The sequence below is a fragment of the Mercenaria mercenaria genome, chromosome 4, assembly GCF_021730395.1.
Source record: "Mercenaria mercenaria strain notata chromosome 4, MADL_Memer_1, whole genome shotgun sequence".
Lineage (NCBI taxonomy): Eukaryota > Metazoa > Mollusca > Bivalvia > Venerida > Veneridae > Mercenaria > Mercenaria mercenaria.
Window position 1 is genome coordinate 72286299 of NC_069364.1, and position 24301 is coordinate 72310599.

At 36.1% G+C, this 24301-nt stretch overlaps 1 protein-coding gene across 1 annotated transcript in view; it reads left to right on the forward strand.

Moving 5' to 3' along the window:
- The window catches only part of LOC123552119 (F-box only protein 3-like), a 33707-nt gene that overhangs the window by 3476 nt on the left and 5930 nt on the right, over nucleotides 1-24301 (forward strand). The window contains exons 3-11 of the mRNA XM_045341511.2: nucleotides 234-323; nucleotides 1181-1332; nucleotides 4492-4612; nucleotides 6489-6570; nucleotides 7256-7415; nucleotides 8929-9013; nucleotides 9931-10053; nucleotides 10634-10749; nucleotides 17759-17872. Coding sequence (XP_045197446.2) covers nucleotides 234-323; nucleotides 1181-1332; nucleotides 4492-4612; nucleotides 6489-6570; nucleotides 7256-7415; nucleotides 8929-9013; nucleotides 9931-10053; nucleotides 10634-10749; nucleotides 17759-17872 — 1043 coding nt within the window. The remainder of the gene's footprint in view (nucleotides 1-233; nucleotides 324-1180; nucleotides 1333-4491; nucleotides 4613-6488; nucleotides 6571-7255; nucleotides 7416-8928; nucleotides 9014-9930; nucleotides 10054-10633; nucleotides 10750-17758; nucleotides 17873-24301) is intronic.

The window sequence follows — 24301 nt, forward strand, 5'->3', positions numbered from 1 at the left end:
ACTGGTAGCTGTGGTTTGTTTCAGTTACCTTAAACTAAAAATACAAATTTTATTAAGTATAAAACAGATTGCAATGTTTAGAGCTTACAAGTTACTAGCAAGGTGCAAGATCTGAACATGATGACCACAGCATGACCAAAACCAAATCAATAATTACTTGATTCCTTCCCTTCCTCAAACACATACACATACCACATACACATAAAATACTGATAACCTAATGTATATTACAGTGTGTCCTGTGTGAACAAGCGGTTTCAACGACTGTGTAAGGATGATTCACTATGGAAGTGGCAGTGTTCACACTATTTCCTCAACTCTCAGTATGTATTATATTCTTTTATCCATTGTATTTCCTCTGTCTCAGAGCACAGATTTAATTGAGATGTCAGATAATTTTTGGGACCATTTATCATCTATATTTAAAATGGAAGTTACATATGAAATGGTATACTGAAAATTACTGCTTTAATTATACATGTACTATCTTCATAAAAAGATCCATAAAGCATTGAGAGTTACAGAAGCAGTAGCAGATAAAGTATAGAGCAACTGGCCATAGGACATTGTCGGTTAGATTCATTTTGAATTTGACTCATCTTTGTTGTTAACCTGTAAATAGCAGTTTGGTTAATCAGAAACAGTTTTCAAGAAAAGTTGAAAGATAACCGAGCCTTTTCTGAAATGAACCTTAAACGAATACGTTTTAAATAATTTTGGAAGCCGAATAGAGATAAGTTAGTACTGGGAAGAAATCATTGAACTCGGTAGTAATAGGAATCTGACAGAACTGGAAAAAAGTGGATGAAGCATTACTCCTCTTTTGTTTGTATTATACAGGTTTTCCAAATAGAATTTAATATGCTTACATGATTGTGTAGCTACATATCATACATTACCCTTCTACTGAAACATAGTGTGCAGCAAAGTGAAAGCAATAACTCATTAAAGGTAAATAAATGATCTATAACCTATTTATAAATTAAGATAAACTGAACCTATATCACTGTGTGACCGATATGGATATATCTCACTGATAATTCCCGGTATTTCACAGAAAATCATGAAATAGATGTTCTTATTATGTACATTTTATAGTACTCATAATTTAAGCTTCATTTCTTCCTAACTTGATATGTTGCTTTCAACATCACAAGAAATTTGTCACTTTCAATTTCAGGTGTGATAAGACAGAAACCTGGTATGAACATTTTGTATCATTGTTCAGTGAGTATGGTAGATATACACATTACAAGGAGATCCGATGTGCCTGGGATAAGATAGAGAAGTTCCTAGAGAAATACTGTCCTACAATCTTGGCTTCATTGCAAGGTAAGCATACAAGTAGTTGCACAAAAATGGCAATACTGTCCAACCTGTTATTTTGAATAAGCACCACCTGTCTTAAACAGCCAAAATGAATTCCACCATAACCAATTTTATTTTTTAAATGACCTTTATTGAACAGTCACCTTCCTTATGCAGTCAGCGTTCATTTAATTTCACTCCCAGCTGCATATTTTGATCCCAAATTACTTTTCAGTCCATTCTAATACTTTTCAGTCCAATGGGACAAGTATTTGATCATGTGATCTGCATTTGCAAGTAGAAATACAAATTGGGGGACAAAAGAAATTCTCTAAAGGAAAAACGTTTTGTTAAGATCATAGGAATATATCAAAGCTTGGAGAGTATTTACTGTCACTACGCGGACAGATGACAGTTAGTTTTACAAATTGCTAATACCCCAGGCTTTTCTAAAGAAGAAAGTAGCAGCATGTAGAACTACTTTAAAATCTATTTTTATACACCCATTTTGAAAATACTGAAGTATTATGTGATTTCCCGTGCATCAGTCATAATTCGTGTCCGGAGCATAACTTCATAACCACTAAAGTTATTGACTTTAAACTTGGTATATAGGTAGATGGAGATGAGATCATGTGAGATTGAACTGGCTCTGTAGGTCAGAGGTCATCTTCACATATTGAGCTTAAAGATCAAAACTGTCCATCATGTTTTGTGCCCAGAGCATAACTAAATAACCGTGCAAGGTATTGACTTTTGAGCTCAAAGGTCAAATCTGTCCATCATTTAGTGTCCGGAGCATAACTTATTAACCATTCAAGGTATTGACTTCAAACTTGGGATGTAGGTAGGCTATGATGAGACAATGTGCAGAGTGCATGAACCAGGGTAGTAGGTCAAAGGTCAAGGTCACAGTAAGTTAAATCTGCCCATCATATTTCATGACCAGAGAATAACTTAAAAAATAATAAAAGTATTGACTGGAAACTTGGAATATAGGCAGGTGGTGATGAGAAGATGTTCTGACTGCAACAATCTACATTACAACGCACCCGCCCCACCTCCCCACCAACCCCTCAAAAATGTTGTTTTTTTGTTGTTTTTTTTTTTCATTTAGTTTCTTGCCCTTTAGTATCCTGTCACCACCACCGCACACACAACCTGCTTCTCACCTCCCACCAAAAGCAATATCTTTAAGTTTTGCTTCTGCCGTCTTCTGATATAATCCTTCGGGCGTATATTGCCTTCCTTAGCGGAGCTCTTGTTCTGGGATTGGCATAAAGAGAGAGGGAAGGGCACCAGTAACACCTTTCTTCTAAGTAAAAAGTGAAAAGGACTTGTACTTTTTAGCTCACCTGTCACATAGTGACAAGGTGAGCTTTTGTGATCACCCTTCGTCCGTCGTCCGTCGTCAGTCCGTGTGTCCGTCCGTGCGTGCGTGCGTGCGTGCGTCAACAATTTCTTGTCTGCACGATAGTGATTTCATTTATAATTTTATTTTAACCAAACTTGCACACAACTTGCATCACCATAAGATCTCGGTTCCTTTCTTGAACTGGCCAGATCCCATTATGGGTTCCAGAGTTATGGTCCCTGAAAGGGCCAAAATCAGCTATTTTGACCTTGTCTGCACAATAGCAGCTTTATTTATGATTTGATTTTTAACAAACTGGCACACAACTTGTATCACCATAAGATCTTGGTTCCTTTCTTGAACTGGCCAGATTCCTTTATGGATTCCAGAGTTATGGCCCCTGAAAGGGCCAGAATTAGCTATTTTGACCTTGTCTGCACAATAGCAGCTTCATTTATGATTTGATTTTAACCAGACTTGCACACAACTTGTATCACTATAAGATCTCGGTTCCTTTCTTGAACTGGCCAGATCCCATTATGGGTTCCAGAGTTATGGCCCCTGAAAGGGCCAGAATTAGCTCTTTAGACCTTGTCTGCACAATAGCAGCTTCATTTATGATTTGAATTTAATCAAACTTGCACAAAACTTGTGTTGCCATAAGATCTCAGTTCCTTTATTGAACCAGCCAGATCCCATAATGGGTTCCAGAGTTATGGCCCCTGAAAGGGCCAGAATTAGCTATTTTGACCTTGTCTGCACAATAGCAACTTCATTTACGATTTGATTTTAACCAAACTTGCACACAACTTGTATCACCACAAGATCTTGGTTCCTTTCTTGACCTGGCCAGATTCCATCATGGGTTCCAGAGTTATGGCCCCTGAAATGTCCAAAATTGGCTATTTTGGCTTTTGCAGCCATATAGAGACTTCATTTATGGGGGTTTTTTTATGCAAACTTCCAAAATATCTTCAACAACAATAAATCTTGGATTCCATGACAAATCAGATCCAATCATAGGTTAATTTATATCTGATTACCTCCCCTGATTGTAGTCAAAATGGATTTATGTCAGTAAGTACTTATAGGACTTATTTGAAATTTCATTATTGTCATTAGTTGGACTGAGCCAATCAGAGTAGATAATTATGGACTGATTTTATGTCAAATTACCTCCCTTTATTTCAAATTAAAATGGGTATATACTGATCTGAAATTTCATTTATGTCAACAGATTTATTTGTCAGATCCTTCTTTTGTTCACTTACAACAGTTTTCTTTTTAATTACTTCCCTTTTACGTTACTATAAATAGCTTATTTTTAGTAACTTTTTTATTATTGGCCGTAGGGAAAAACCGAGACCACTTTTCTGTGGTACAGCATGGATGGTACCTCCAATTTTTGGGTGTATTTTGACATATCTGTACCTTGTAAGAATTTGTTTTTCTTTTTGGTTAAATTTCTTTCCTTTGTTGTTCTTGTCCTTTGGACTTAGATATTTTTTCTGAGGACCTTCTTGTCCTCAAGTGCAATGATAACAGGTGAGCGATATAGGGCCATCATGGCCCTCTTGTTTAGGTTAAGGATCAGTAGAGTCATTACAGAAATATTTGCCCTTTATCTTTGTCTTTATTCCTCTAAAGGTGTGGTATTTGAGGGTATTAATTACATTTAGGCTCTAGTTTAGCATAAGAAGTTAGGTTTTGCTGTAGAAATAGCATTATTCTATTGATAGCATAAAAAGAATGAAGACTGAGTTCAGAATGAATCACATATTGTTTGATTTGTATTTGTGTGTGGTATTATTAATTTTGTGATTCTATAGACGGAGTGTCAGAGGGGGATTTACATGCAGTAGAGGATCACATACAGCATAAGCTACCAGAAGATCTGAGATTATCATATAGGATACACAACGGTCAGAATCTGCTAGCTCAGTCACCTGGGTATGTACAGTTACATATACAATACTACTAAATTATCTGCCAGCAAATTCACTCAGCGGTTTCTTCTGTGTAAATGTCCATGTTTTTGACCTCAAAATAGCCTGTTTGTTTTAATGCTTCTGCAGTGGTAACAAAAGTATAGTGAGAAATAATGTTTGTACTGTGTTAATGTCTGTGTTGAATACTACACAAAATAAGTGTGTGATACAGTAGGGTGTAGTAAAAATACCTGACAGTTCTGAATATTATTGTTGTCATCCTCAAACAGGATACAGGTATAAGTCAAGCTCAGGCAACAGATAAATGTAAATCAATGTTTATGTGCATGTAGATCTTGTAAACTGCCGCTTTTCTTCTAGCTAAGATATTTTGACCCATTATACATTTTTACTAGGGATGGGAACGAATATTCGGATATTCGAATATTCGAAAATCGGCCGAATATTCGAATATGAAAATCAAACTCGAATATTCGTAAATTTGTACATATTAAGTATAGTTTATTTGGAGCAATATAAGCATGCTAATTTTTCAGAATAAAAACGTTTGTTCTGTCGTGTTTGTTAATCATATATCAAAAGATGTCCAATTAACAAGAAAAATGCTATGCATAATTGGCAGGGGCTACCGTTACGGATTAACAGTTTGCAACAGGTGTAAATGTGATACATGTCAAAAATGGTCCAATTAACAAGAAAATTGCAATGCATAATTGACAGCGAGGGGTCATGGTTACGGATTAACAGTTTGCACCAGGCGTAAATGTGATATCTTTTTATCTTTTGTTCATTTTTTATTGGCGCCTGTTTTATGTAACAAATTTTAGAATTTTTTTTTTTTCAAAAACAATACCAAACTTGTAGATATTGGCGATCTTTTTGCAAAATTTTGGTTAACATTTCATACCGTCCACTGAAACGGTTTTCATCCACAGCGCCCGGGCAATCGGCCGTATTTGAAGTAAATTTTGAAGTAGTTTATAATAAAATCAAGAAATAATATATGATCATGTTGAAGGAGGTTTAGTCTGCCTTCGTTAAGTTTGTCGGCTTTTTACACGCCGATTGAAGATTTTCAAAATGGCGGCGGTAATACAACAGCGCGACACGTGCTTGAATTGGACGACCTGCTATTTTTAGATAAAGTTGCGACGGTCTAAATTTTAATCGATTTGAATGTTTCTTCTCAAAATCTGAATTTGTTAAATATGTTCATGATTATACTCACAGAGTCGTGAAATAAAACACTAGGGTCGGCGGGTTTAACTAGGTAGGGTAGGGTTACCCGAAACAAGCATTTTTAGGCCTTATTACGTACGATGATTCACGTTTTAAACAGCGGAATATATTGTGTATATGCCAATCACTTAATAAAAATTTAAAAGTTCCATAAAAACATGCTGAATATTCGAATATGGCAAACCGAATATTCGAATATTGATTTCAGTATTCGTTCCCATCCCAAATTTTTACTTTTTAGTCATTGACAGAATTACTATTTATTTGTTTTCCATATCAGATTGTTGATATATTGTAGCAAATATTGAAGCCATGATTGATTACCGTGTATTTAGAACAAAAAATAATGGGAAAATTAATGTCTGCGCTACATGGCAGTTCGTAGACATAGTATAAATTTTATTTCTGCAGAAGAAACCACTTATACTGTAGTTTTCATGTTGTTTGTCTCTCCATCCATCTTTCTAGTTAAATGTTCTGTCCATATATTCTAAACCCCATGAAGGATTTTCTTGAAATGCTGTTCCAGTATTCATCTCATCAAGACAATTTGTGGAATCCATGTTCAAATTGCGACATTTAAGTTTAATTCATGTTTTCATACAATTATTGTCATGTTTTTATTGCCATTGTTTTAGTTTGATGGGTGGCTGTATGATTTCTACACATATAAGGACAGATTCTCTGGTACCACTTGAGGAAATGAAAAATTCATACCAGGTATGCCATTTTTTTTTTGGACAAAAATATGATACTCAAAATATCATAGTGATAGATCAGCATTTCAATATATGATCTAGTTTAATGACAGCTTAAAATATGACAAATGTAAGTTATCTTTGTTATGTTTCATAAACTGAATAAAACATACAAAACCAGTCTTTGGTCACTGTTCCCTGCCAAAATCGAAATGACTGTGAATTATCATTGTCATACTTGCTGATTTCTTATCAGACTTGATAATAGAACTTGTTTTGTTGCTTCTATATGGGATAGAGTTTAGCATGTTTTATGGACTGCCACTTTAGTTAGATAATTGTGGACAAGTGTCCTTGATACATTTAAGATTAATCCATGCAGTTGGATGTCATCAGTTCATGTTATATAATAAATACTTTGCATCTATAAATAAGAAAGAATTTTAAAATGTGCTTTGAATTAAGTTCATAGAAACAGAATATTCTTACCAGTTCATAGCTCTCAAAATATTTCTGCCATGATATGTGATAAGTAGTATTCAAGTATTCATATTGATTAAAATGTAGGATCTTTTAAGGGCAAAACATGATCAGATCTTGTCTTTTCCCACATGAATCTCATGCTTTTGTTAATTAGTTGAAATTGCCTCCAAAATGCAAGTTTTTAAATGTTTCAACAGAATTATTTCACCATGCTGTACTTTCAGACAGAAGGACCATTAGCGGGTTGTGCATTCCTGTCCCTGGATCAGGTCTGTAAGGCTGCACAACTTATAACTATATCAGGTCAAGGAGGGTTCAGTGAGGGATATGTGTACTCATTCATGCATGACCCAGATAGGCCTTCTCCAGACTGTTTCATAATGGGTAGGTGTAACAACTATATTTATCAACCTTGAAGCCTAGCAAATTTAGTGGTAAGACTTTCAATTTCACAAACTTAAGAATTTTGGGTAATTTCCAAGGTCTTTTTTATTTCACTGTTTGATAAACAGTTGCCATACTTATGTTGTTTTATCACAATGTTGATAGACGTAAGTGATATTTGTGTTGCTATATCTAATTGTTTGATGGACAGTTGCCAAATTGTTTTGGCATTGTCTGTCTGTTCGTCCATCCATACATCAAAAGCTGAAATTGATTATAATTCAAAAAGTATTTTAGCTAGAATCACCAAACCTCATAAAAATAAAATTTATTAATTAGCACATAGCCTTTGCTCACATAAGGTATTATACCAAGTGACCCAGTTAAGCTGAGTTTTTTTCCCTCTTGATTTAGTTTTTTAAAAAATGAAAATGTTTGTAATTAAAATATTATTTTAGCTAAAAATCACCAAACCTCGCATAATTATTAATTAGCACATGACCTTTGCTCACATTTAGCATTATCCCCCTTGACCCAGTAAAAGCAGAGTTTCTCTCCATGATTTTGAAAAAGTAGGGATTTTCAACTGTATGATGGATCTTCAGGAACCTTTACACAAATGTAGACCACTAAGGTAGTGGTACACAAGCAGCTTTTATCAGGATCACTTCTGTAACCAGAGTTATTGCCCTTTAATTGTTTTACAATCCATAAATTCCCACATAACAAAGTTATTTAATTCCTATTTTCTTACTGTGTAAAGGATATTCTAGGTGTTAGCTTCTTATTAACTTTTTCCCTTTTGCCATGTACAGGATGATCTTAGTTAAAGCTTATTATTTAACTCCTACTTTCCTGTTGTGTTAAGTGGATTAAGATAAGAACTGTTAAACATTTAATTTCTAAACAATATACCGATTTAGTGAATACTGATATTGTTCTTTCAGTGTAAGAACATAGAACATAGTTTCTTACACTGAGTGAAACCAGATGCAGTATTTTCAGGACTGGCACATTAATTCATGAGTGAAAATGTAAAATCTGGTGTCCGCAAGTGAAAGACAATTTGATCTTACATGTAAAACAAATAAATTTTCATTTTATGTTCTGTCCTTTTAATGGTTTTAACCAAATTTTACCATTTGGCATGTGCAATGAGTACAAAATATATTTGATCTTTTTTCACTGAAATTACCATATGTTTATATTTCAGTAATTCAGGGGTTTGAACCTCTATATGCAGCTCGTCTGGGCATACCATGTGATGCTTTAAGCACTGATATTCGCAATAGGGGTAAAATGACCTCAAGGGGAGGGGTGCGGCCATGACTGTTTGTTACAATAAGGCTGTTATTATTATTATTGTCATTATTAATATTGTTATAAAAATTATTATTATTGTTATGTACAACGCCATTGAATATATCATTGTATAAAAATAGGCGTTTAATCAAATTATTCAGTTTCAGTTTAATTCACTGAAAAACATGTAATATATCATAATATATTTCAGGATCAACTTTTCTGGAATGGTTGTGTGATTATGCCAACAAACTGGAGCAAAATTCTTTCTATGTTGCTCATGAACATATTTTCAAGTAAGAGTTTTCTGTGACAAAGAAAACAAAAGTTATTTGTGTATCCTTTATATCTTATCTTATGTCTAAATAAACGCAATACCTTCTTCTTTTTTTTTGTCAAATTCGTGTTTGGAGAGTTAAAGTTGGTCAAATGAAGCAGTTGGTTTTCAGCTGAGTTTTTAATAAGATAAAACTGTTTAGAAATTATACTGTATAAGTTGATATTTCAGCGGGTTGAAAAGTAAGCTGATTTGGTACTCCAGACTCAAGCGTGCGGAAATATTTATGAATTTCCTTATTTCCAAGTTGCATTATAATAGCACGTCGTAAAAATCACTGATTTGTCTTGGTGTAATAACTGGACATCATTATCTATGTTAGAAACACAGATTATATCCACATATTGTAGTAGTTTTATTGCACAAATATGTACAGAAATAAAAGATATTGTTCAAATAGTCAGTGCTTAATATGCACTAATTCTGCTATGTATATAATGTGGATCATACATGTACATATAGATGTATATCTAAAAATAGCACCAAATTTATACCAAGTGAAATGAAATTCTATTGCACTAATGAACATTTAATGAAAATACTACAGGTATATGCAGAGTTGTGCACCTTGGTCCAGAACGCATTGCTTCCAAGGAATATTGGTTTATGATGTCAGTGTTTGTTTGAAAAATGGGCATTCACATTGTTATAGTCTGCACACGATGTTAATACTGCTCATATTGACTCTATCCACACATTGGCTTCTGGTACTGGAAAGCTACAATGGCAGCTCCAGAAAACACACTGCTACACACACAGGATATTGTCATCTGATTGTGTCAGTGTAACTGTATGTCATACAGCTAAACACAACCTGTGATTTTAACTCTAAAAACCTACACATTGTGTGTTTACATTTTACTTTCTGTTGTATAGATTTTACCATGAGCCTGGTTGTGTGGATGGAAACATTGGTATTACAGTAAAACCAACAACATGTTTCATACCTGAGCTGAGCAGAGTTTACCCACCACAACACTTCTTTGCTTACAGAATTATGTAAGTATAAGTGTAGAGCAGAGCTGTTAAACATGGTTTCTTTATGTATTTTATATTTCATTTCCCAAGAATCTGCCTAAAAATTCAAATATTGTCATCATTTGTGTTAAAATAGCAGACTGAAAAATGGCTGTCGGCTTACCAGAGAATGCAGAAAATACAGCACGGAGGAAAAAATTGAGCAGTTCTGTACGAAAATCATTGTCAGTACTTTGCCATTATTATGAGTCCGGATCAGCCTGTACATCCATGCAGTCTGATCTGGATCCATACTGTTCCCTTATAAGTAGCATACAAGTGCTGACATTTATGAACAAAAGGTAAACTGTTCACTGATCCCAATCTAGTGTATTAAAGATGTTATAAAACTAAATTATGTTTGTCTCTTGGAGCGAAATGTGGCATATAAGCCAGTAGATCTGTTATGTCACCTTGAATCTCGGTAGCATATTAAAGATGTAATAACATTACATATATTTGTTTCTAGGATTGAAATGACAGTAGATATACCAGGAGACCTGTCATGTCAGCTAAAATTAAAGATAATACAGTACTGGTTCTTTCATATATTTGTTTCTAGGATTGAAATGTCAGAAGATACGCCACCAGACCAGGCATGTCAGCTTAAATCCCGGTTCTGGCATATTAAAGATGGCGATGGTAAGGAGGAAGAGGTCTCTGGGCCTGGAGTTGTTGGTATGTTAAATCTTTTTATTAGCTCACCTGTCACATAGTGACAAGGTGAGCTTTTGTGATCACCCTTCGTCCGTCGTCAGTCCGTCCGTCCGTGCGTCCGTCCGTCCGTCAACAATTTCTTGTCTGCACGATAGTGGTTTCATTTACGATTTTATTTTAACCAAACTTGCACACAACTTGTATCACCATAAGATCACGGTTCCTTTCTTGAACTGGCCAGATCCCATTATGGGTTCAAGAGTTATGGCCCCTGAAAGGGCCAAAATTAGCTATTTTGACCTTGTCTGCACAATAGCAGCTTTATTTATGATTTGATTTTTACCAAACTGGCACACAACTTGTATCACCATAAGATCTCGGTTCCTTTCTTGAACTGGCGAGATTCCATCATGGGTTCCAGAGTTATGGCCCCTGAAAGGGCCAGAATTAGCTATTTTGACCTTGTCTGCACAATAGCAGCTTCATTTATGATTTTATTTTAACCAAACTTGCACACAACTTGTATCACCATAAGATCTTGGTTCCTTTCTTGAACTGGCAAGATTCCATCATGGGTTCCAGAGTGATGGCCCCTGAAAGGGCCAGAATTAGCTATTTTGACCTTGTCTGCACAATAGCAGCTTCATTTGTGATTTGAATTTAATCAAACTTGCACAAAACTTGTGTCACCATAAGATCTTGGTTCCTTTCTTGAACTGTCCAGATCCCATAATGGGTTCCAGAGTGATGGCCCCTGAAAGGGCCCAAATTAGCTATTTTGACCTTGTCTGCACAGAAGCAGCTTCATTTATGATTTGATTTTAACCAAACTTGCACACAACTTGTATCACCACAAGGTCTTGCTTCCTTTTTTTGAACTGGCCAGATTCCATCATGGGTACCGGAGTTATGGCCCCTTAAAGGTCCAAAATTGGCTGTTTTGGCTTTTGCAGCCATATAGAGACTTCATTATGGTTTTATTTGATACAAACTTCCAAAATATCTTCAACAAGAATAAATCTTGGATTCCATGACAAATCAGATCCAATCGTAGGTTCCAGAGTTATTTTATATCTGATTACCTCCCCTGATTGTAATCAAAATGGATTTATATCAGTAAGTACTTATAGGATGTATTTGAAATTTCATTATTGTTATTAGTTGGAGTGAGACAATCAGGGTAGATAACTATGGACTGATTTTATGTCAAATTACCTCCCTTTATTTCAAATTAAAATGGGTATATCTCCGTAACTAATGAAGATACTGATCTGAAATTTCATTTATGTCAACAGATTTATTTGGCAGATCTTTCTTTTGTTCACTTACAATATATATTTTTTTTAATTACTTCCTTTTTTCGTTACTATAAATAGCTTATTTTTAGTAATTTTTTTATTATTGGCCGTAGGGAAAAACCGAGACCACTTTTCTGTGGTACAACATGGATGGTACCTCCAATTTTTAGGTGTATTTTGACACGTCTATACCTTGTAAGAATTTTTTTTTTCTTTTTGTTTAAATTCTTCCCGTTGTTGTTCCTGTCCTTTGGATTTAGATATTTTTTCTGAGGACCTTCTTGTCCTCAAGTGCAATGATAACAGGTGAGCGATATAGGGCCATCATGGCCCTCTTGTATAATATATTTCATTAAGGAAGTTGCAGTGAATTTACTTTGTATTGGATACTCTCACATAAGGAAGTAGCAGTTAATTATGCCCCCCTTTGAAAAAGGAAGGGTATATTGTTTTGCAGATGTCTGTCGGTCGGTCGGTCGGAATGTAGACCAATCCGTTTCCGGATGATAACTCAAGAACGCTTGGGCCTAGGATCATGAAAGTTGATAGGGAGGTTGGTCATCACCAGCAGATGACCCCTATTGATTTTGAGGTCTGTATGTCAAAGGTCAAGGTCACAGTGACCCTGAATAGTAAAACGGTTTCCGGATGATAACTGAAGAACACTTGGGCCTAGGATCATGAAAGTTGATAGGGAGGTTGATAATGACCAGCAGATGACCCCTATTGATTTTGAGGTCAGTATGTTAAAGGTCAAGGTCACAGTGACCCTGACCAGTAAAACGGTTTCCGGATGATAACTCAAGAACACTTGGGCCTAGGATCATGAAAGTTGATAGGGAGGTTGATAATGACCAGCAGATGACCCCTATTGATTTTAAGATCAGTATGTTAAAGGTCAAGGTCACAGTGACCCTGAACAGTAAAACGGTTTCCGGATGATAACTCAAGAATGCTTAGGCCTAGGGTCACGAAAGTTGATAGGGAGGTTGGTAATGACCAGCTGATGACCCCTATTGATTTTGAGGTCAGTATGTCAAAGGTCAAGGTCACATTGACCAGGAACAGTAAAATGGTTTCCAGGCAATAACTCAAGAACGCTTGGGCCTAGTGTCAGGAAAATTGATAGTTAGGTTGGCCATGACCAGCAGATGACCCCTATTGATTTTGAGGTCATTAGGTCAAAGGTCAAGGTTACATTGGCCAGGAACAGTTAAATGGTTTCTGATCTTCTTGTCCAAAACCATAGGGCCTAGGGCTTTGATATTTGGTATGTAGCAAAATCTAGTGGTCCTCTACCAAGGTTGTTCAGATTATTTCCCTGGGGTCAAATATGGCCCCACCCCTAGGGTCACATGGTTTATATAGACTTTTATAGGAAAAAACTTTGAAAAACCTCTTGTCCAAAACCCCAGGGCCTAGGGCTTTGATATTTTGTATATGACATCATCTAGTGGTCCTCTACTAAGATTATTCAAATTATTCCCCTAGGGTCAGATATGGCTCCACCGTGGGGGTCACATGGTTTACATATACTTATATAGGGAAAAACTTTGAAAATCTTCTTGTCCAAACCACAAAGACTATGGCTTTGGTGATTTGTAATGTAGCATCATTTAGTGGTTCTCTACCAAGTTTGTTCAAGTTATCCCTCTCGGGTCAAATATGGCCCCGCCCCAGAGGTCATATGGTTCATATAGACTTATACAGGGAAAATCTTAGAATCTTCATGTCCATAACTTACATCATTCAAATTTGGACCACATGTATAGTTTTGAGTGGCAAGATGAACCTTGACATGAGTTGACCTTGATCTTGACCTAGTGACCTACTTTCACATTTCTGTACCTACAGCCTTCAAAGGATCACATGCATAGGTTTGTGTACTGAAAAAAAGTTTGACCTTGTTATTGACGTAGTGACCTACTTCCACATTTTTGAAGGTACAGGCTTCAAATTTGGACCACATGCATAGTTTTTTGTTCCAAAATAAAATTTGACCTTGATTTTGACCTAGTGACCTACTTTCACATTTCTCAAGCTACAGCCTTCAAATTTGAACCACAAGCATAGTTTTGTGTACTGAAATGAACTTTGATCTTGAGATTGACCTAGTGACCTACTTTCACATTTCTGAAGGTACAGGCTTCAAATTTGGACCACTTGCATAGTTTTGTGTTCCGAAATGGAATTTGTGTTTACAGTGAGCATATAATTTCTGTTCCTTGTGCAATTACTGAATGCATCAAGGGGGGCATTTCGTGTTTGAAGAGCTCTTGTTTACATTGTATTTGAAACTCTCACATAGGGAAGTAGCAGTTAATTTACATTGTATTTGATACTCTCACATAAGGAAGTAGCAGTTAATTTACATTGTATTTGAAACTCTCACATAAGGAAGTAGCAGTTAATTTACATTGTATTTGATACTCTCACATAAGGAAGTAGCAGTTAATTTACATTGTATTTGAAACTCTAACATAAGGAAGTAGCAGTGAATTTTAGCATTGTATTTGATACTCTCACAAAAGGAAGTAACAGTGTATTTTAACATTGTATTTGAATTGATACTCTAACATAAAGGAAGTTGCATTGTCTTTAACATTGTATTGGATACTCACATAAAAGAAGCAGTTATGTAGTGTATTTTAAGGACACCCTAAGGAGTAGAGGGATGACCAGCTTAAACTTGATTTTTCTCCACAATTCTGAATTATGTGCATCTTACTGCACATAGTGTGTTCTGGTGAATGTTTTATAAAAGCAATTTTCGGTTGCTGTGCATTTAAATTTGTTAAATTAACAATAATGCCGCATAAGTATTTGTTGATGCTTTAGAAATAAAGAAACCGGACAAATAAAATAATAGTTCTTTTCTTCAATCTTCTACGCATTGATCTCCCTTAGCTATAGGTAGAGATTTCTGAAGTTGAAAGGAAGCAGCTCCTGCGTGCAGTTCGACTTTTCTTAAAAAGACTGCCATAGTCAAAATAAGAAAAGTCATATTTGGAAAGTTATTATTTTGTCCTGATAACAGGAAAAGTTTGGTAAATTGGGTTAAAAGCTATAATTTCCTCCACACTTTTTACACACACATCTATTTCAGCTGGATTTTTACTTGAGAAATGTCCATCATTCCACTTTAATAACATTTTATGTATCATGACTCTTCTAAGATAGCAAAATATGTAAAAGTCTGTTGTTATCTTCAAACAGATTCAACTCTCTCATCAGTACTTCAAATGAGCCAAAATTATGTGTGCAGTATGGGTATCACAAAGTTTCCCTTAATTACCAGAAAAAAGAGTTACAGACAGATCAGTTATTTTGAGGTATCTGTTTCCTTCCCCCAATGAATTAAAAGTGATATAATTCAAGAATGGGTTCATTTATTAAAAAAAAATGTGATACACTTTTATAGAGTACCCTTCAAAGGAACAGACCAATTTTTATGTAATTTCCTTCATAAATAAAGGCATTGAATCACATCAAACACTTCACCAAGTTGTGAATTTCTGTTCTGAGAAAAAGAAGAAAATGTATAATAAGAACTTAATCCTTAGGCCCTACCTTCATCAAAGTATGAACTTCACTTATTTTTCTGCCAATGAATTAAGACTACTTCACTCTTCCATTCCATGTATTAATAGGTCCACAACAGGATCATTATCAGTACTTATTCACAAATAATGAGCCCACTCCACTATGACAGCCAGTCAAAATTGGTTATATTTACCTGATGAAAGTCACCCATACAATTTTGGTTACATAAAGCAATACGAGTAGGCTTCTTTTAAAAAAGAAACCAAGGAGAGGTCCAGTGTTGCTCAACTATTGTTATCTATGTCTCTGGTTATATAATAGGTTGTGCTATATACGAAAAACAGTTTCCCTGATGCAGATCACTGTGACCTATCAGGGGTCATCATTCTGTTGGTGATGGTCAACCTTCGTATCAAGTTTAGAGATCCTGGGCTTGGGTTATAGTCTGGAAACTGTTTTCCTGGTCCAGGTCACGGTAACCATAACCTAATGATCTCAAAATCAATAAGTCATCTTCAGGATATGATCAACCTCCGCCAATCCGAGGGCTGTAGACCCAAGCATTTCCTAGTAACTGAATTTCATTTTAAAATGTTCAAAATCTACCACTGCAATAATTGTACATGAAGTCTTTGGCTCCAAGTCTGAACTTGGCCCTGGTGAAAGCTGCCAAATTGGCATCTTACCATTTTTGTGACAACCTCACCTGACAAGCTTGTTTGTCAACTGCCCCATTTGTTTGGGACCAAGAGAATAGCTTCCGAGAAGCTTTAGAAAAGCTTGGAAGAAAATCCCTATCGAACGGACGTCTGCCGGAAGTGAAAAAATATATCATTCTTTTCTTTTTATTGTTAATTTGCTATTTGAAAAAGAAATTCTAAACATTTTATTTTTCTAGTTTATTAATCAGTTTGTAAGTTTTTATATGTCGAATTGCTGCCCTGTTTTGATCACGTGATTAACATCTCTGCTAACTCTTCCGACTATCGGGTGGAAGACACAGAAGATCTTCTAAAAACAGAAGACGCACAACAGAAGAGCTTTTCTTATTCTGGCAGATCTTCCATGGCCCAAACGAACAGGGCAAATGAACCACCAGTTAAACAATAAATTTATTTAATTGAACAAAATATATTTTAACGTGATTCAATGCATATGCATATCTTTGAATACTGCGAACAAAGAATAGTAAATATATATCTGTATATTTTGCTATTAATAACTGAACTGTTTCCAAAATTTGTAACAATAGTTTTACACTATATTTCTTTATTTTAAACGAACAATTATTTTCGTCAAAGAGGATTTCAAAACTTACTTGTGCGCAAGCGCATTGGACCATTTTAGGCTGGCTCACCGTAATTTGCGCTAGAAAGTGAAATCTAATGCCGTAAAATTAGTAGATTAGTCTAAATCCTCCTGGTTTGAAAGCCAACACTGGAGAGGTCTTGATAGACCTCTCCAATAACTCCCATTAACGCTCCCACTAGAGCCTTTGATGACCACATTATAATTATTGAGATTCAGGAAATCAAATGCTAAGTTGATGGTCCAGAAATACTGCGACTAAATTTATAGCCTGGCTGTTCTTTTCAGAAGGGTGTTATGGTAAACACATGTCAAATATTTACTGTTAATCCTTTAATCTGGAAAATCATCGAGTAAAGGTTTTATTATTTGACTTTTTAAATTCATTTTTTTTGGTGGTGGGGTCTGATAGAGGAAATTTTTTATAATGAATTTATATGAAATAAAAATTTTGAAATGTCCAAAAAATGTCAATTGACCCCCTAGAGTATCCTTAACATTGCATTTGATACTCTCACATAAAGACAGTAGCATTGTATTTAACATTGCAACTGATACTGTTGCATAAAGACAGTAGCAGTGTATTTAAAATTGCAGTTGATTCTCTCACATAAAAACAGTAGCAATGTATTTAACATTGCAACTCATACTGTTGCATAAAGACAGTAGCATTGTATTTAACATTGCATTTGATACTCTCACATACAGTAGCAGTGTATTTAACATTGCATTTGATACTCTCACATACAGTAGCAGTATATTTTGATATTGTTATTGGTTCTCTCATGTAAAGGAAGTACATGTAGCAGTGTATTTTAGCATTGTATTTGTACAGTATGTATGTACACAATTCATTAAAACATAGTTTATTTGTGTGTCAGGAGAATATCCAGTGATGAAACCAGGTGCGAAGTTTGCTTGGATCAGCTGTTCAACATTTGAAACACCTACAGGAGAAATGAAGGGGTCTTTTAAGTTCAGAAACCTCAGAACAGGTAGGTCAGACAAAGAGTCCCAAAAACAAGAGTTTTGAGGCCCACATGGTAGATGGGGACATCCAACCCAATGGGTAGCCTTGTTAGATAAAGTCGTTAGTTACTTACTAGAGTTAATTGGAAGATGTAGATCCATTGTCAGCTCATTAGGTGGGCCGGTGGTCTAGTGGTAACACGCTTGACTGTCAATCCAGAGGTCCTGGGTTCGAATCCCTGTCCAGGCACTGGAAATTTCTGAGATGCTCTTGAGTGTCTCCCAGCTAACTATAGGCCTGTACTGGTTCTTCCCAGGAAAAACGGCTTCGCGTGTATTCGGTGCTATACACCGGGCACGTTAAAGAACCAGACTGTCTATTCGAAAAGAGCTAGGCTAAGTTAACCAGATACGTCTGTATCTGAAAAGTTCTCTCTGTCTGTTCTGGGGGCTTTATCTCACTCTGCCCCTCTGGTCAGATCGCTCTGTGTCTGTACTAGTAGAGGATGATTTCGCACCTTCTGTGGCTGCTGTTGCTGTAAAGCGTCTTTGAACGTGTTTGTCATGAAAAGGGCGCTATATAAATCTGGTATAATAATAATAATAGCTCCCATGTTCGACTTGCATTGCATTTAGCATAGGTGATTATTTATATCTAAGTTTAAACAATTTACATTATGAAAATTGCATGTTGCAAACAGAATATTCAGTTAATGGTCAAAGAGAGGTAATTCAAATTTATAGAAAAGGTCAAAGACAATATTTGTCTCGCCCAATTTTAGTGGAAGCGAGACTAAGCGATCCAAATTCCTGCGCCGGAGATGGCAACATATATTCCTTTTAAACCCTGTAGGATGATTTTACGCCCCATAGTGAGTCCTGGCCCCCTAGTGACCTTGACCTTGAAGAAATTAGCATTTTTAGCCCACCATCATCAGATGGTAGGCTATTCAAATCACTCTGCGTCTGTGGTCCGTCGTCCTTCCGTCCGTTAACAATTTCTCGTTATCACATCTCCTCAGAAACTACCAGGGGGATTTTGACCAAACTTTGTCAGAATGATGTATTGGTACCCTAGTTGTGTCCCTCTGAAAATCAGACTGGTTCAACAATATTTTAATGAGTTATGGCCCTTTTTTTATTTCTATAATTTACATAGATTTATATAGGGAAAAACTTTGAAAATCTTCTTGTCCAAAACCACAGAGCTTAGGGCTTTGATATTTGGTATAAAGCATCATCTAGTGGTCCTCTACCAAGATGATTCAATTTTTTTCCCTGGGGTCTAATATGGCCCCGCCCTGGGAGTCACATGGTTTATATAGACTTTATAGGGAAAAACTTTGAAAAACCTCCTGTTCAAAACCACATGGCCTAGGGCTTTGATATTTTGTGTGTGACATCATCTAGTGGTCTTCTACTAAGATTGTTCAAATTATCCCCCTAGGGTCAAATATGGCCCTGCCCCAGGGGTCACATGATTTATATAGACTTATGTAGGGAAAAACTTTGAAAATCTTCCTGTCCAAACCACAAAGCCTAGGGCTTTGGCATTTGTAATGTAGCATCATCTAGTGGTTCTCTACCAAGCTTGTTCAAATTATCCCCCTAGGGTCAAATATGGCCCCGCCCTGGGGGTCACATGGTTCATATAGACTTATATAGGGAAAAGCTTTTAAAATCTTCTTGTCAATAACCTACAACATTCAAATTTGGACCACATGTATGGTTTTGAGTGGCAAGATGAACCTTGACATGAGCTGACCTTGATTTTGACCTAGTGACCTACTTTCACATTTCTGTAGCTACAGCCTTCAAATTTGGACCACATGTATGGTTTTGTGCACATTCTTGAAGGTACAGGCTTCAACTTTGGACCACATGCATACTTTCATGTTCCGAAATGAAATTTGACCTAGATTTTGACCTAGTGGCCTACTTTCACATTTCTGAAGCTACAGCCTTCAAATTTGGACCACATGCATAGTTTTGTGTACCGAAACAAACTTTGACCTTTACATTGACCTAGTGACCTACTTTCACATTTTTGAAGGTACAGGCTTCAAATTTGGACCACATGCATAGTTCTGTGTTCCGAAATAAAATTTGACCTTGATTTTGACCTAGTGACCTACTTCCACATTTCTCGAGCTACAGCCTTCAAATTTGGACCACTTGCATAGTTTTGTGTACCGAAATGAACTTTGACCTTAAGATTGACCTAGTGACCTACTTTCACATTTCTGTAGCTACAGGCTTCAGATTTAGACCACATGCATAGGATTGTGTACCGAAACAAACTTTGACCTTGACATTCACCTAGTGACCTACTTTCACATTCTTGAAGGTACAGGCTTTAAATTTGGACTACATGCATAGATTTGTGTTCTGAAGCATAATTTGACCTTGATTTTGACCTAGTGACCTACTTACACATTTCTCAAGCTACAGCCTTCAAATTTGGACCACTTGCATAGTTTTGTGTACCGAAATAAACTTTGACCTTAAGATTGACCTAGTGACCTACTTTCAAATTTCTCAAACTACAGCCTTCAAACTTTATGTACATGCATAGTTTTGTATACAAAGAACTTTGTCCTTGAAATTGATCTAGTGACCTACTTTCACATTTCTCAAGCTACAGCTTTCGAATTTGGACCACATGCACAGTGTTGTGTACGGAAATGAAATTTGACCTTGAGCTAGTCAATAAGTCTTGAAATTTGGAACACTCAAAAATGGCACATTGGTGGGCGCCAAGATCACTCTGTGATCTCTTGTAAATTTTTTAGATTTTTTTTTGATGCCTTTGAAAATTCACAAAAATGACAGTTTCTCAAAAACTGTTACATGTATTGCCTTGAAACCTTGTATGATGGTTCATAAACTCATTTTACACCCACGTGGTGAGTCCTGGCCCCAATTTCATGAAAAAATTTAAGTAATTAGTTAAGTCTGTTTTTTTTAAAATGGTGTTAATGCTAAAGTTATTGTTATTTAATGTTAATTTTTGTCTGTAACAATTTATTTATAGCTAAATTATACTATGGTTAGTAGTATTAATCTTCAGTACTTACTTCAGTCACTCAAATATGATATATCTATTTAAGCACGATATAACAAACTTAAGTATTTGCTTAAGTATATTAGTTTTCTTATTTCTATACATCATTTTCTGTAAAATTCAGAATTATTGTGTTTTGATCTATGAAATAGTCATATACAGTTCTGATAAAAATGAAAAAGTCAACATTGAAAACACATCAAGGGCAAAAACAAGCATTTGAAAAAACAGACTTAGCCAAGCAATTACTTAAATTTTTTCGTAAAATTGGGGCATGGCCCCCTAGTGACCTTGATCTTGAAGAAATTAGGATTTTTTGACATCTTTGAAAACTTACAAAAATGACAATTTCTCAACAGTTGTTACATATATTGCTGTGAAACCATGAATGATGGTTCAAAAACTCATTTTACAGCCCCATGGTGAGTCCTGGCCCCCTAGTGACCTTGACCTTGAAGAAATTAGCATTTTTTAGATTTTTTTGACACCTTTAAAAATTCAAGAATATTACAATGTCTCAAAAACTGCTACATATATTGCTTTGAAACCTTGTTGGATGGTTCAAAAACTCATTTTACATCCCATTGTGCATCTCCTTATGCACCTCCACTTAACAAAATTTTAATTTTTGCAATAGTGTTAAAAATATAATGTGAGTATAAAACCTCCTAGCATGAGTCCAGTTGCCCTTGGTCGAGACTCTTTCTGGCAGTGGCCTTGTTTTATCAGAAAGGCAAAAGTTGTTAATGCATAAATATCATATGCTGGTGATGAAGCCTCGAATATTGTTATCCTGAGAAACAGAATATCAGAAGCCCTTGGTGAGGCTAGTTTCAAGGATTCATGTCATTCTAGCTGTGATATGTCATTTTGTTATCCTGAAAAATTTATTGCGTTATAAAGTTCTGTATCTGTCTTAAAAAATTCAAAATGAAACAGATTTTACTCTGAAATTAACAGTGTTAAATGGTTTATTATAACAGCATTGATTTGTACATGCTTTCAGAAATGAAGTTCAGTTGACATTTAACTGCATCACATTGAAAATGTTAGGAGCATGCAGTCACATGACATGACATTCTGTTTTGCGTAGTCACATGATTGAGATAAGAATAAATAATGTTATGAAAACATACCACGTAACACGTGAAATGTTCTTGCCCAATGAAAGTGGCACTGTTTCTCCTGAATATTAATGAGGTTTAATAACTCAAAATACAGCAGTAATTCAAGATGAACTGAAGGCTTTTCAAAACTTACTTGTTTTCATTAAACTGTTTATCCAGCAATGCACAGATTGATATGTGGATCATGTCAATGCAGGCCATCAAGTAGTTCCTATATGTATCTAAATTAATATTGATGTTTCCTTTAGTTTACTGTTCTAACTCTTCTCCAAATGCGTATTTAATATTTCTGGTATGGCCTAATAAAAGAATATGTTTGTTTCTGGTAACATGCTAAAAAAATTAGGGTAGGTCAGCCGGTATTTTTTTTTTGTTGGATTTTTAGCTCACCTTTCACAAAGTAACAAGGTGAGCTTTTGTGATCACGTGGCATCCGTCGTCTGTGCGTCCGTGTGTGCGTGCGTAAACTTTTGCTTGTGACCACTCTAGAGGTCACATTTTTTATGATCTTTATGAAAGTTTGTCAGAATGTTCATCTTGATGATATCTAGATCAAGTTCGAAACTGGGTCTGGTCAGGTCAAAAACTAGGTCAGTAGCTCTAAAAATAGAAAAATCTTGTGACCTCTCTAGAGGCCATATTTTTCATGAGATCTTCATGAAAATTGGTCAGAATGTTCACCTTGATGATATCTAGTTTAAGTTCGAAACTGGGTCACGTGGGGTCAAAAACTAGGTCAGTAGGTCTAAAAATAGAAAAACCTTGTGACCTCTCTAGAGGCCATATTTCTCAATGGATCTTCATGAAAATTGGTGAGAATGTTCACCTTGATGATATCTAGGTCAAGTTTGAAACTGGGTCATGTGCGATCAAAAACTAGGTCAGTAGGTCTAAAAATAGAAAAACTTTGTGACCTCTCTAGAGGCCATATTTTTCAAGAGATATTCATGAAAATTGATCAGAATGTTCATCTTGATGATATTTAGGTCAAGTTCGAAACTGGGTCACGTGCGGTCAAAAACTAGGTCAGTAGGTCTAAAAATAGAAAAAATTTGTGACCTCTCTAGAGGCCATATTTCTCAACGGATCTTCATGAAAATTGTTGAGAGCGTTCAGCTTGATGATATCTAGGTCAAGTTTGAAACTCGGTCATGTGCGGTCAAAAACTAGGTCAGAAGGTCTAAAAATAGAAAAATCTTGTGACCTCTCTAGAGGCCATATTTTTCATTAGATCTTCATGCAAATTGGTGAGAACGTTCACCTTGATGATATCTAGGTCAAGTTCAAAAGTGGGTCACGTGCCTTCAAAAACTAGGTCATCAGCTCAAATAATAGAAAAACCTTGTGACCTCTCTAGAGGTCATATTTTTCAATGGATCTTCATGAAAATTGGTCAGAATTTTTTATCTTGATGATATCTAGGTCACATGTGCTCAAAAAGTAGATCACTGTGTCAAATAATAGAAATAACGACGTCATACTCAGTTCAACATTGGGTCATGTGGGAATAGGTGAGCGATTCAGGACCATCATGGTCCTCTTGTTTTTTAGCTCACCTGTCACATAGTGACAAGGTGAGCTTTTGTGATCACCCGTCGTGCGTCCGTCCGTCAACAATTTCTTGTCTGCACGATAGTGGTTTCATTTATGATTTTATTAGTCCCCTACTGGTTGAAAACCAGTTTCAGGGACTATAGGAATGCACTTTTCCGTCATTCCGTCCGTCCGTCCATCTGTCCGTCTGCAATTTCGTGTCCGGTCCATAACTCTTGTCATCCATGAAGGGAGTTTAATATTACTGGGCACAAATGTTCCCCATGATGAGACGACATATCATGCGCAAAACCTGGACCCCTAGCTCAAAGGTCATGGTCACAATTGGAGGTCAACAGGGCTTTTTTCCTGTCCGGTCCACAACTCTCCCATCCTTGAAGGGATTTTAGTATTACTTGGCACAAATGTTCCCCATGATGAGATGACGTGTCTTGTGCAAATCCCGGACCCCTAGCTCAAAGGTCAGGGTCACAATTGGAGGTCAAAGGTCAACAGGGCTTTTTAGCTCACCTGAGCAATGCTCAGGTGAGTTTTTCTGATCGCTCGATGTCCGGCGTCCGGCGTCTGTCTGTCGTCTGTCGTCCGTCGTCTGTCGTCTGTCGTCCGTCAACATTTAGCTTGTGTATGCGATAGAGGCTGTATTTTTCAACTGATTTTCATGAAACTTGGTCAGAATGATTACCTTTATGAAATCTAGGCCGAGTTCGAAA